This window comes from Pyrgilauda ruficollis, unplaced genomic scaffold, assembly GCF_017590135.1.
Source record: "Pyrgilauda ruficollis isolate IOZ18807 unplaced genomic scaffold, ASM1759013v1 scaffold12, whole genome shotgun sequence".
Taxonomy (NCBI): Eukaryota; Metazoa; Chordata; class Aves; order Passeriformes; family Passeridae; genus Pyrgilauda; species Pyrgilauda ruficollis.
Window position 1 is genome coordinate 4,269,122 of NW_024510321.1, and position 14,194 is coordinate 4,283,315.

Below are 14,194 nucleotides of genomic sequence, written 5' to 3' on the forward strand. Positions count from 1 at the left end.
GAATATCTCCAGTAAGGGAGACTCCACATCCTCTGCAGACAATCTGTCTCAATGTGTTGTCACCTGCACAATAAAGAAGTTTAAATAAAGAATTATTACTTGTGTGGAGGTTACAGTGGCTTTTGGAAATCACAGGATTACAAAAATAGGAACACATAATAAAGACAAATCTGATGTAAAAACTGGAAGATTGGGAAGAAGGAGGAGAAATTGAGATCTTTTGGCAACCTGCTCAGAATCAGCCTTAGTCAGCAAAAATGTTCAAGAATTACTGTGAAATGAAATTGCCAGCCCAGTGCCAGGGAGTCAGATTTCCACACTACAATAGTAAATATTTCCAATGGTAATTGCTGGGAGGTCAATCCTGCCTGTCAAAACTGAAGTGGCACAATGGACTGTTGTCATGAATTTCACAGGATGAACTCAATTTTCACTCTGAGCCATGATCAGTCTTTACAGCTGTCCTTGTGATAACTTTCACAGCACTGAGTTTATTTTTAACTAAAAAGGGATCAATCTAACTGCTTGGATAAAACCATGTTATCTTTCTGCTTTGTCACTTTTCTGCAATGCTATCAGCAATCATATTTCTACTGTTAAATAGTTTTCCATCTCTCTCTTTCCATTTAAAGCACACTTTGGCATAATCAGAGTGCTTTTCAATCAGTCCTGGTAAGAACAAGCATCTGTCTTGCAGAAAAAGCAATTGCATTGGCATGATCAAGTTACTAATGACAGATCCATTATATAATCAACAAATTGGTGTTTTTGATGGCTATTCCCTTTCCTCTTGCCTCCATAATGGTTCTCAGCTCAGACATTTCAATTCATTTAGGAAATGGACAAAATAAGCATTTGGATTTTCACCAGTTGTGTTGCATTGTGCTGATTACTAGGTGCAGCTGTTGCATCTCACTGCAGAAATATCTGCTTTTCAGCATAGGTAGGATGATCCTTCAGGCACAGGTGAACATGCAAATGCCCTGTGCATCACTTGTGTTTTCTGCTTCCTTGATGTAAAAACCTTTCCATCTTGAGGGGATGAGAAAACCCAACATGGGTTGGTAGCTCACCTGTGTACAAAAATTTCCACTGTGTAATGAAACATAAATCTAATAATTTTACTTTATGAATCTCACTAAATTTACTAACTTCATTTTCAGTTAATTCCATATAGCTCCCATTCTATAGGGTAAATGTGCCATTTTCAGGCTCATCCTACCAAATGGTCATGTCTTCATCACTGTTTTTACCTGTTGTGTTTCTGAATTTAAGGAAATTACATTATAGATATTTCTGCATGGCAGTTCTCAAGAGGAAATTCTATTTTGCCACTATGGATAATCCCCTCCCCACCCAAATCCAAATATGCCATTTTATTTTACTTATTTTATACAGCTGATCTGGAAATCACCCCGCTTTGGATTAGAGTACACAGTATGGAAGAGAGTCACTTAGATATTTACCTCCACCAGGATGTATTTTGAAATGCCACTTCCATGTTGCATTAATAATTAAGTAATTAAAGTTTTCCATTTCCAATATTTAGGCAACCAGAAACAAAAAGTAACAGATAATTTAAAGCTAGCTCAGCAGTAAAATGCAACTACCTGTTACAATTTAAGGTTGCTGAATTCCACAACCCCCAGTAGCCAAAAAATTCTCGAGAGGTACATAAATAAAAAAAGAAACCTAAAATTATCTGGCAGGGGCAGACTAAATCAGAAGATTCCTGTCGTGGGAGTTCTCCTGTGCTACATTTACATTCCCAAAAAGCAAGTCCAGGCATATTTGTTTTTACGCAGTTGTTTCCACACCAAGACACATTTCCATCCCCCCCTCCCTTCTTCTGCTTTTGTGTTCCATCGTCCACATCAACAATTAGTGGAAATGCCTGGCTGTGCCTGCTCACATTGTTCCCAGACTTTTCTCTCTCCCAGTGAGCTCTGAAGACCATGCATTATTGGACATGACATGACTTGGAGGCCTTCTACAGCAATGGCTGTATACAGGGAAGCAGACAGAGGCAAGGAAGAAGTTAGTCCTGGTTACATCTGGCACAGCAGGATGCAAGTCACTATGTGTTAATCCCTTAGCACAACAGCCCAGGTGACTGAACTTTAAATTACTTAATTTTTGTAAACCAAAAACCACCAGAAATCAAAACAGCCTAAAGGTCAGACTCGTTGCTCTGTTTGTTTTGTGACATGAAAACACAGGATATTCATAACATGGGGTTTTCCCCTGAAATAATTAAACATCTATTGTATTTTCCATCACAGCTCATTTCTGTGCAACATGAGCAATTTGCCAGCTTGTCTATACACACTGAATGTATTCAGTTTAGAGCAAACAGCTGCACACAGGACAGCTTCTCTCTACACACACAGGCTCTGCTCATCACAGAATCACAAAATATGCTGAGTTGGAATGGACCCACAAGGATCACAGTCCAACTCCTGGCCCTGTACAGGACCATCCCCAAGAGTCACATCATGTGAACAAGAGCTTTTTCCAAACACTTCTTGAACTCTGTCAGATTTGGTGAACTCTGTCAGATTTTGGTGGCCGGTGTCCTGGGGAGCCTGTTCAGTGTCCAGCCACCCTCTGGGTGAAGAATCTTTTCCTAATATCCAACCTAAAGCCCTTCTGACACAACTTCAGGCCATTCCCTCAGGTTCTGTACTTCTTGAACTCTGTCAGATTTGGTGAACTCTGTCAGATTTTGGTGGCCGGTGTCCTGGGGAGCCTGTTCAGTGTCCAGCCACCCTCTGGGTGAAGAATCTTTTCCTAATATCCAACCTAAAGCCCTTCTGACACAACTTCAGGCCATTCCCTCAGGTTCTGTCACTGTCACCACAGAGCAGAGATCAGAGCCTGCCCCTCCTCTTCCCCTCCCAAGGAATTTGTAACTGCAGTGGGGTCTCCCCTCAGTCTCCAACAGACCAAGTGCCCTCAGCCACTCCTCACACAGCTTCTCCTCAAGGCCATTCACCATCTCCATTGACTTCCTTTGGATGGTCTCTAATGGTTTAATGTCTTTCTTGTCATGTGGCTCCCAAAACTGTCCCCAGGACTCGAGACGAGGCTGAGCCCAGAGCAGAGCAGGACAATCCCCCCCTGCCAGGCTGGCGATGCTGGCCCTGATGCCCCCATGATCTGTTGCCCTCCTGGCTCCAGGGCACTGCTGATCACATTCAGCCTGCCATTGACCAGGAGCCCCAGGTCCCCTTCTGTGGCACTGCTTTCCAGCCTCTCATCCTGTACATGCAGGGCTGCCCCATGCAAGGTGCAGAATCCAGCACTTTCTCCTGTTGAACTCCACACGGTGGGTAAGGACTTGTGTCCTGATCTGTTTTTTAAATTAACCTAGTCAGGTGCACAAAACATTTAAGACCATAAAACACAAACAAAGGAACCTATTGCCCTCTGAAAATGAACTTTAAGAAATATATAGAGTGCATCAGTTAATATCTTTCTCTCACTTTGTTGCTGAAGTCAAGAAATTCGATTTTACCATTCCTCCAAGAGAAGGTGATCAATCCCCAGACACGTCCCCAGATTTCAGCCTGTGTGTCCCAAATCTCATCCATTAAAGTGCATATAGTGATCAATGCCATTGATCTTACATCCTTTGCTTTTACATGTGTGCCTCTTCCTTGGTTACTTCAACCCAAATCTGCTTCATAAACATGCTGACAAAAAGGTTTATGTGGATTATAGCAGTGAAATAAATATTTTTAATTTTAAACATTTATATTTGAAAGTAAATTTGAAATAACTACCCAGAGAGAGTCTGAACACATTAAATGCCTACAGTAGCTCAAGTTTACCCAGGTAAAAAATATATAAACAAAAAATCCTCTGACAATATTAAATTATCGCAGCCTTTTCTCAAGTTACATTGAAAAGAAATTTCTTTCTGAAGTCTTTATCACATGTAATACTTGGTCCCTCTCAGACAAACATAAGACAAACATACACTGACTTTATTACATGTCACAACAGATTGCAATGCACCAAGCATCAGCATTAGTTTCAGTCTTTATCATCAGGAGAGCAGCTGCTATTTATCTCTTCCCAAATTACTTCCTATTATTACTTTCAATCTCTGTTCCATTGAACTAAAAGCCAATTTCTGATTTGTTTGGAGTTTTTTTGGGGTTTTGTTGTTGTATTTTGTGTTTGTTTTTTCCATTTTAGCTATCAGGCACAAGAGCATGTTACTGGAGAAGCAGGAAAGTGTCTTGTTTGTAATGCAGGTATAAATAGCAAAGAGGGAAGAATGGCATCTTGAAAGTTTGAAAGATGTAAAGCTTAATTTTCAAATGTAATTAAGGATATCCTGGTGCAAACGGACTGGCAGGATTTTCAAATACTGTAGAAGTACCTAAGATGCCCAAATTCCTTTGAAAATCACATCTCTTTGAGCTACTAGCTTCTTAGCACCTATTTTCTTTTCTCAAGGTTTAATCCTGCGAATGGCATTTTAAGTAAACTTGAGTCATCTGTTTGCAGATTTTTGGACCTGAGACTACAGACAGATGGGCATCAAAGCAAGCGAGTTACCATGGCTTACCAAATTACCACTTGTTTTATCTGACCATGAAAATAAAACAGATTGGCTAAGTAGGAAGGCATAGTAAGGCAGCAGGCTTTGTTCAGCATTGCAGGAGGATGCACACAGTCTGTTGGGAAATCCAGCTGGGGAACAGCAGCTTCCCTTGCCATGGTAAATGCTTGAGGTCCAATAGGACAACTGAGGAATACTGGGTGAAGAACAGTTTGTCTGACTAAGTAATGGAGATGAGCTCAATCCTGTGCATGGTTAAGTAAGACACTTCCTCTTTTACTGACTCCAGTGTTTTACAGCTGAAAATCAGAAGAGTTGCATTAACAGCAACTTTTACATGCCAATTGATGACATGTCCACAGATCTGCAGCAGTGAAAAGAGCCAGAACTCTTAGTACAATACAGGAAAAAAAGGAATTCAAGTAATTGCACTTTTTGAATTACTGGATTTACTTTATAAAGAAAAATGCTGGCATGTACTCTCCTGCCTCTGCACAGCTTAAAGCATGTAGAGTCATTTCAAAAACACAAAAAAATAAATAAAGAAAATGCATAATTAATCATCACCCAACTAAAAGAAGCCTCTTAAATTAGTATTTACCTTGAATATTGACTCACTAAATAAAGAGCAAAGGGAACAGCTGAATAACATCTTCTACCTCCCATTCTTTTCAGGCTCCAAATTTCATGTTTACGAATAATGTTGGCTCTACTTTTCAAATGGCAGAATTTCCCCATTCTCCCATAAAATTGTAGAGTTGATCTAGATTAGTGGAAGGAGTATCAAAAAATGGTGTTGAGACCATGCTGGTAATTCTCTTTCCTGCTCTAGCTGACAGCAGCAGTAGAGAATGCCCAGCTCCAGCAACTGGAAGGACAAGCCAGTGGAACTCAGGAAAGGAGACAGAATGCATGCAAACTCTTTGGAGATTGCTGTAGGTTGAACATGGCTGGTAAAGAGCTGGTTTATATGTACCCAAACTCCATTTTCTTGACAGTGTAGATGACTACATGTGAAAAAGTTGTAGATGGCTTGTTTCAAGAATTCTACAACTGATGTGCCACCAGCTATACAGAAAATAAAAGAGTAACATTGCACAGCTTTCAACAACCACATCAACCACATGGAGGATGTGATAATTAGGCACAATCATTGGTACCACTTTTGATGCTGGAAATTAAAATAGTCTGCTCTAATTTATTTAATATCCTCAATCCTTGGTCTTCCTGATCAGGCTGCCAAGAGTCCTAATAGTGTTATTTTAAGACCTGGCATGACTGTCTGTAGACATTACACTGGAATCCTTTCACTTCACACATATCTTCAAAAAGCAAAAGGAAAAATGACTGCTGCCTTAGGTTAATGTTATACACAGATCTGACTTAGGTTGAGCTTGTAAATGGATCCTTATGGAACAAATACCATAGAAAGAAGTTTCGGCTTATGGTTAAGGTAAGGGAACTGGGTCTGAAAACTTCAGGAGTCCCACTGTCACATTCCTATACAATATGGGAAAAATTGCTTTAACTCCAGCCCTCTCCTTGAATATCAGCACTAGAGGGATGAAGTTGTTTCTTCACACCTCCTCCAGCCAATACAATCTGTCAAGGCTTTAAATTCTCCAGAGAGTTTGTCTTTACTGACATATGTACAGACATCTAAGAGCATTCAGTCATGGATGGAAAGATCCCACAAGCTGTTTTGGTGTTTCAGTGTGGCACGCTGACACTTTAAAAGTTCATTTTTTGTGGACCTCAAGCCTCAGCCATTCATCAATGCACAGCTTACACCTCCTCAGCCCTCAGGCCATACAGCAGATAGAGACTCAGATTGCTGAGGATTTATCCTTGAACTGTCTTTCCTCATGCTTCTTGGTTTAGATCACACATCCAACACATGATTAATACTCAGTAATAGCAAATCCCCCTCTAATGAATTTATGCAAAAGGAATGACAACACATGACGAAAACCACATTCCAGAAGATGCAATGACCTACTGAGAAGCTGGCAAACTCATACACAGCATGGTAGCACTGACTAAGCACCTTTTTTACCTTTCCTTACTGTTCCTTCCTTTCTCAAGTCTTGTTGAGACTATTGTGCCTCCAGTTTTGATATCATCTCAGAGAATCCTTTTCCCAGATGTCTCTACACTCCTTCTAGCCAAATTCAATTTCACTGCTCAGAGTGGCTCTATGCTTTTGGGACAAGATCCAACCAACTGTGGAGTTCAATTCCATGTGCCTGTGGAGTGGCTGAACAATAATTTGTTTCTAGGAAATTTCACTTTCTCAAATGTGTTCCGTCAGATCAGTGAAACTGGGGAGTTTTCATTCTTGGGGAAATTCAAAATCTGATGGGGAACAGTCCTGAGCAACCTGCTCAAGTTGACCATTGGGTCAGCAATAACACCTGGACTAGACAACCTCCAGATCTCCCTCTCCCAACCTCAACAATTCCATGATTCTGTAAAAACACTTGTTTGCACTTATACCTTTTAAAGGCCACATGGCCAAAAGCAAGGCAACACAGGCCTAGCAAACACATTAAATGCACACCTATTTAAAGGCATAGAACAGTTCTGTATCAGAGGAAATTTGTCAAGGATTAGGCGTAGGTAGCCTTAATAGAGTCATTGTGACACACTTGAGCAATGTCTACACAACTCGTCTTTTCAGATTTCCTTGTAGAGTCCATTCAAAACAAGTGGCAAGCAGGTAACAATGATTTTTTTGCACTAGACAGGCAACAGGCAATGCTTATGGCACCTGTTCAGTCCACTACATTCCTAAAACTATCCCATTTCTACGGAGAGCTTGTCTTCACCGAAAAGTTTCTTCATGCTTAGACTCAGATTTTATCCCTAATCTAGCTCACCAAGTACTGATTTCTCCAATTCCATGGAAAACACTTTTCCAACCTCTTCTAAAGAAATCAACATGCACAAACCAGACCCAAACTTCAGTCATTCATAAAAGACCCCCGCTAAGTCCACAACTGAGCAGGAAAGTCCTGTGTTCTGTCATGTTGTCAGGATGCACTCCAGCCACTCAGAGAGGTTTGCTTTCTTCAGCTTGCAGAAGCAGTGTATTTTCTTATTTTCATTGTTCCAGCAGCATTACTGACATGAAAAGTTGACAGAAAATTGCAGAATGGCTGTTATACATAAATGGTGATAAAGGCTTCATAGCATGGCAGACAATGCTTATAATGCACACACTTCCTCCTAATTAATTCTCAGATGTGTGAGCATGTTCTCCAGCAGCTTAAAAAAGGCATATAGCTCTCTTAACCTAGTCACAAAAATAGATTAAGTCTTCAGCTTATGACATAGGTTCTGTTTTTGGAGCAGAAGGTCACAGGCACCCTTTGCAATAATGACCATAAGGTCTGAGGAGTCACGGTGTGGGAAATAAATGACAACCATGAAACTCACACTGCAATGCATTTGCTCTGCACCCCACTGGGTCACGCCTACATAATGTAATTTACTGTCAAGCTAAATTTTATGAAAATTTGAAGGATGTTATAAGCCATTCTATGAATCGTCAATGTCAAAACTGGAGTACAGCATTATGTCTTGGTTCTCTACTGTGTAAATAATGCTTTCATGCTTTAAAGGTTTCATAGGCAAGCAACTTGAGAGAGACAGTATTACAGAAGCAAACACTAAACTGAAGCATTATACTCCAGTTTCTACAACTCCATAAAGAATAAACACAAAAATCATTCTGCATATCTAACATATATTGGTGTTTTAGCTCACTGCTGGTATGAGAAATAGTTCAGTAGCAGTACAGCACTGTATCACCACACCAACAATAATATTTTATATTTATTGATGGCATTGTGTATTTACATGTGTACATAAGTTTTCCTTCTCAGGAGAGAAACCACACTCCATTCAAGATTGAAATTTCTTTCTTTTAGCCTTTGAAGACATGCACAGGTCTCCCTGTTTGTGAGACTGTAACACTTTCTCCAGTGTGTCTATGGTGCAAACAGTAGAAAATTCAGACAGCAGCCCCCTGCAACCAGATCAAACCCTGGAGCCAATTCCCAGAGCCTGGTGATCAGTCTAGGGTAAAATAGCCCACATTGTGACATTCCTTGTCTGCTGTTGATGTCTTCCCTGATGCTTCATTTCTCTTGTAACCAACTCTGCTCTTTCGTTATTCCCTGTGCATGGGAAGCCTTTTGACAGAAATTCAGCTTTTCTTCAAAAGGATGAGAATTACATGTGTTACTTCACTCAACATAAATGTCCACAATTTGGGCAACCCATGCTGACTTAGCCTCCTTCCTCCTCCCATTAGCTCTGCGAAGCCAGCACCTGGGCACACCAACCTACTTCCATGACTGTCCATACATCATCAACAAAATGAGGGCTAAATTCTGGTTTCAGTCACATCTGAGTAGCTCCCTGGAATTTAATAAGCTGAACCTTGTGGGTCTGTGAACAGGAGCTGGAACCTCCTAGGTGGAGATCACTACCCCCCATTTCACTCCTGATCCCTCTGGAGCAAGACTTTCCTTCTGTTCCACTAATTCCCAATACAAGCACAGTGTAAACTTCCCTGAGCCCAAAAGTGTCACCATCCACATTTCTGTGAGATCCTTCTACATTCATAACTTATTTCTCCAAGGAAATTCACATTCCTCTGAGCCCACCGTCCTCACAGGCTCAGGTGAGACCCTTTAGGAGCAGAATCTAAGCCCAGGAAAAGTAGTATTTTGTAAGACACAGCACGTTTCTATATACTGATGGTCTGTTTCTGTTATGCTGTAGAACCAAAAAGACTGATGCTTCCTTAATTGCAGTGGCAGCTATTATGATTGTAAACATGAATCCTTTCTTTTATCCTTCAGATAATTCAAAGCACCATCCCAATGCTCCTGAGCAAATACCTCTTGCCCTTTCCTGTCTTAATATATCAGCTCTTGAGGGAGGAATCCAAATTTAAAGTTCAAGGCCACAGAGGCTCAGGACAACTCAGAGCCTGCCGTGGGAGAGCAAGAGGGAGAACAGTTGTGATTTAATTTTAGGCAAACATTTCTCTCTCTGTCTCTTTCTCCCTTTACCTCCTCTTCCCAAGAAAACAAACATTTCTTTCATTCCTAGGTCACACTGGAAGCTGATTTCTTTTCACCTTTGAAAGAATTCACTACATTATTCCCCATCTGCAGCTTCCTAAAGCAAAGCCTAGACTGAAGTGCAGCTCTTATCAGCCCACCCTGCAATTACCAGGAGACAAGAAGCACCCTGCAAAAACTGTGACAGAACAAAATCATTTCACAGTGATTTATTAGGCATGCAGCCACTAATGACTTTGCAAGTGTGGAAAGCAAGATGGAGGGGCAGAGTCTGAGCCAACAGTAGCTGTCAGAACATCATTGTCATCTATCGGGTTAGAAATATTTAAGCCATCTGATGTTCAGCCTGGCATCCCCCCCATAACACTATACCTGCAAACAGCAATAAATTTTGACAATGAGGAGTCTCTTCAAATCACAGAGGTTGACAAAGAAAAGGGAGAAACTATGCAGAGATGTTTCTTTGTGTGGCACAGAAAATAAAGAACCCTGATCTCCAAGCACATCCTTCTAGTGCATCAACTCTGCTGTCAGGGCTGAAGTACCAGAGGCAAGAGCCACCTCAGTGAACTGAAAGGTGTTTTGACATTCATTCACAGATATTATTTTTGTGCTTATTGTGAAAAAACTTCTTTGTTCTTTTGAATAAAAAGTCACCTTGCGATGTATTTGGGAAAAATCCAAGGAAGCGCCAAGCTCCTGCAATTCCCACCTGCTGGGAGCAGCATGTGCTTGGCACCTGGCATAGTGAAGCTCTTGAGAGAGGTTCTGCCCTCAGCTGTGCTCATGTAAATACAATATAACTTTGCTAGCACTGACTGAACCATCCCAGATGAAATTAAAAGTAAACAAGAGCAGAATTTTTTTTTTTTCAGCACCAGGGGCCTACAATGGCAACGTTAACATTAGAACAGATCGATTTTGCAAGATGACAAAAGAACATTCTGATCTCACTGCTGCGAGCTCCTACTCAGCAGACAATTGCATCCCGTCTCAGAATAGAGTTTTAAAAATGTTCAAAGCAATGTGCAGGCATTAACTTCTAATGGCTTAAAAAGGAATTTTATAATGCTAATGTCTTCATATTACAGCTATGATGCATCTTGAGAGCAAAGGTTTCTATTTAAATCTGTAGCAGCTTTCAAAGATATTTGGACCAGAAATTTCCATTTAGGCATCTCTAATTTCAAGATTTCTGAATGTGCTGCTGGGACAGACAGAGGTTGATATGACCTTTACAAAGGCTCCTGCAATTATATTCTGGTCCATCTAAATTACTAGTTTAAGACAGTTGTGTATTCACAAAGAAAACAACAACCAAACAAGAAGATGTTCCACCATCCCAGCCATTCAGCAAACACTCCCCTGCCATGCTACAGATTACAGTTGCCCCTACTTTATTCTTGGCTACTGAACACAAGCTGAGAGCAGTGGGGAAAGCCAGCCTGCAGGAATTTAGTGATCCACCATCACTCCCAGAAGTACAAGCAGGGCACCACCCACCAGTGCTGAGGTAGGCTGAGCACAGAAAGAAGTTGAAAATAGAGTGTTTCTATTTTTTTTGTATAATGTCTTGTTCTTCTCCAAGAAAGTTGTACCTGAGTGTTGTAAGCCAAAACGGCTTTCTTCTTTTTTCCCCACTGTCACAAACAAACCCAAAACAATAAAACTATGTGGGGGAGGGACGATATGCATACAACTTTCTTTTCAGAAATTCCTATTATTACAGAATCCTCTAAGCTAATTATAGTGTATTTTGCATCCTTCCCCCTTTTTTTTCCCACAATATATATTATTTTTTCAATCAGCATTTCTGCATGACCAATAAATATGTTTTAGGTCAGCCTGCATCACAACAGTACCTCTCTGTCCCATTGCTTTCTCGTTCAGAATGGACTCCTCTCTCCTCTCCTACTCAGACCTTGTTAGGTCTTCTCTTGTTCCTAATTTGAAGATTCAAATGAGCAAGAATTACGTGTCTCAGCAATAAACATGATCTCACAGAAACACAAAGAAGAGGATGAACAAAATAAAAATTACAGTCTGGTGAAAGCTCCCTTGACAACTACAGCTACACTGACAGGCGCCACTGAAATAATAGGAATGATGCTTCAAAACAACAGCCAAGACAACGTTATGAAAGAGAAAAAAAACCCAGTCTAAACAGATCTTTTCAAATGCAGATTCCTCTGTCAAGTAAGGAGAATGTGAAAAATGTTCTTTCTTATAGCACAGCCATGTTCAAACTCTGCCAGATTACAGAAAACCACTAAGAATATGAGTACAACCATGGGTTCAGTAGTCCATTTGAGGAATGTTAGAATGATGCACAATGGAAGAGAAGGGTCATATTTTGGGGATGGAGAGGAAGGATGGAAGGTGTTATCTCATTACTAACTGGGTGAACAACAAAACTTATGTTGACTTCAGTGCAACATCAGGCATTTGCAAGCTTGTGTATCTGAGTCCCTACCACTACCCAGGTGACAAAGTGCATAGCAAAAAGCCAAGAGATGATGAACATGAAAAATTATGACCCACTACTAAAAATGTTTCATCCAAGACAGAACTAAGGCAACACTCATGACTAAAGGTTGTCTGTGGATTAGGGAGGAAATTAGGGAAAAAAGAATTAGCATTCCTCTGTCAATAATGATTTAGTGCTAATGAGTTCCTTAAGTACTTTTTTCATGTTAGCTTCACACCATAAAAGGAGGAAAATTGTTCTAAGTTCTGGTGTGGTCAGAGATATCTGCTGATCAGCAGGTATTTCAAAAACACCAGATGCATGCTGTAAAATCCTGCAACAACCACAGGAAACCCCAAAACTACCTATGGCTCCTCAGCAGGCAGAAAATGCAGCCCCTGAGAGCAGCAGTGGGGATCCGACTGCACCAGAGTTTCTGGCCAGACTGAGTCAGAGGTGGGGGGGCAGTGGAAAGAGATGGCAGAGACAATTTTGCAGACAGGGTGGGAAGGGATAATGAGCACAGGGGGAGTGGTGCTTTGGTGTGGTACATTTTATTTGCTGGTATTTTACATCCCTATTGTGAAGTACTACTGGCAACATGGTAAAGTTTATTGCCTAAAATCTTCTGTCACAAATACATAGGCAACACCCATTTCTGTTAGCAGAAACAGACCCTTTTCTTCTAGAACTGAATGCACTCTGAGCTCCAGAAGTTTGGCTTGGGCTCTTGGGCTTGCATTCCTCCCCAGAGAAAAATAAAATCTGCAGAAGAGTCATGTACTTTTCCTCCATTTTATTCCACACACTCAAGACACCTAATAAATTTGCTTTGACTTCTTATTCTTTCCTAAAACAAAGGAAAATCTTAGAACCACAAATATCTTTTTGCTCCTTGGTGGCCTGGCAGAGATACGGGTAGAACTGTTTCCCACTTTTATATAATGAGATTTAAAACAAACTAATAAATAAAACAAAACAACAAAAAAAGAAACCAAACACCAATAAGCAATAAAACAACAGAGGGCACAGAGAAGATACAAGGACTTTGCCATTTCTTGCCAGAAGCATTGAAACCAAAAGTACATCAGGACTGAGAATAGAAAACTAATAGCTACATGGATCACAAGAACATCCTAATAGTAAAAAACCCCAGTAATATAAGTTTTGAAAGGCATGTAATTCTGAAGATGGAGCCAGTCAGCCTTTTAGCACTCACTGGAAATAGAAACTTTTGATCTGTAGTTATTCTGTATCTATACCTAGAATTTCTTGCATGTTACTTTATAGTGGAATATACAGAACAGAGCTGGTGACCAGACTGCTCGGATCCAAATCTGAGGGAGCTCTGGGTTCCCCAGCCCTGGGAAATTCAGAACTGGATTAGTCTTGAGAGGGAAGAATCAGACTAAACGCTGGTTCAGCCACAGGCAGGGACAGTTCCCGGAGCCAAAGCTGGGAATGTTGAGACCAGCGTTTGGGGGTGAGCAGACATTCTGCCACACCGCGCCGCGAGTCTGGGAGGGAACTGGGTGAGACAAAGTGAGCCAAACCCACAGCCCAAGGCACTTGTACAGCAGGGAGTCAGAGTCACTTCTGACACTGGGATAGGGGGATACACCTCCGTGCCAGGGACACTGCATCCTGGGCTCCCAGCACTGCACGGGGGGCCAAGACCCCACTGTTCAGCCCACCCCAGATGTGGAGGACTCTCCTGCTGCAGGGGTGCACCCCCAGCCCAGCATGCCCCAAACTGCAGAGCTCGGCAGGAAACACCTCTCCCTGCCTTTCGCTGCGCTCCATGTCAGAGAAAAACATGCCTAAGCCACGCCAGCTGCCGAACGGGAGGAAGAGCGAGGAGCCACTTACGGGGATGTGCACTCGCAACATGAGTTTCTTGTGGCTGGAGCTTTTCCTGCTGCTGCTGCTGGACGCATCTTTTTTCTTCTTGTCCATGGCAGTGCTTCCCATGCCTTCACCCAAGCGTGGTGCTGAGCGATGGACCTGGAGAGGGAGGCTCCTCTTCCACCTCTCCCCACCGTCCCACGGGCCGCAGTT

At 41.5% G+C, this 14,194-nt stretch overlaps 1 protein-coding gene across 1 annotated transcript in view; it reads right to left on the reverse strand.

The window, feature by feature from the left end:
- The window catches only part of PRKAG2 (protein kinase AMP-activated non-catalytic subunit gamma 2), a 213,817-nt gene extending 199,629 nt beyond the window's left edge, over positions 1-14,188 (reverse strand). The window contains exon 1 of the mRNA XM_041486348.1: positions 14,006-14,188. Within this exon, the coding sequence (XP_041342282.1) occupies positions 14,006-14,107 (102 nt within the window). The 5' untranslated portion in view covers positions 14,108-14,188. The remainder of the gene's footprint in view (positions 1-14,005) is intronic.
- Positions 14,189-14,194: the final 6 nt, after the last annotated feature.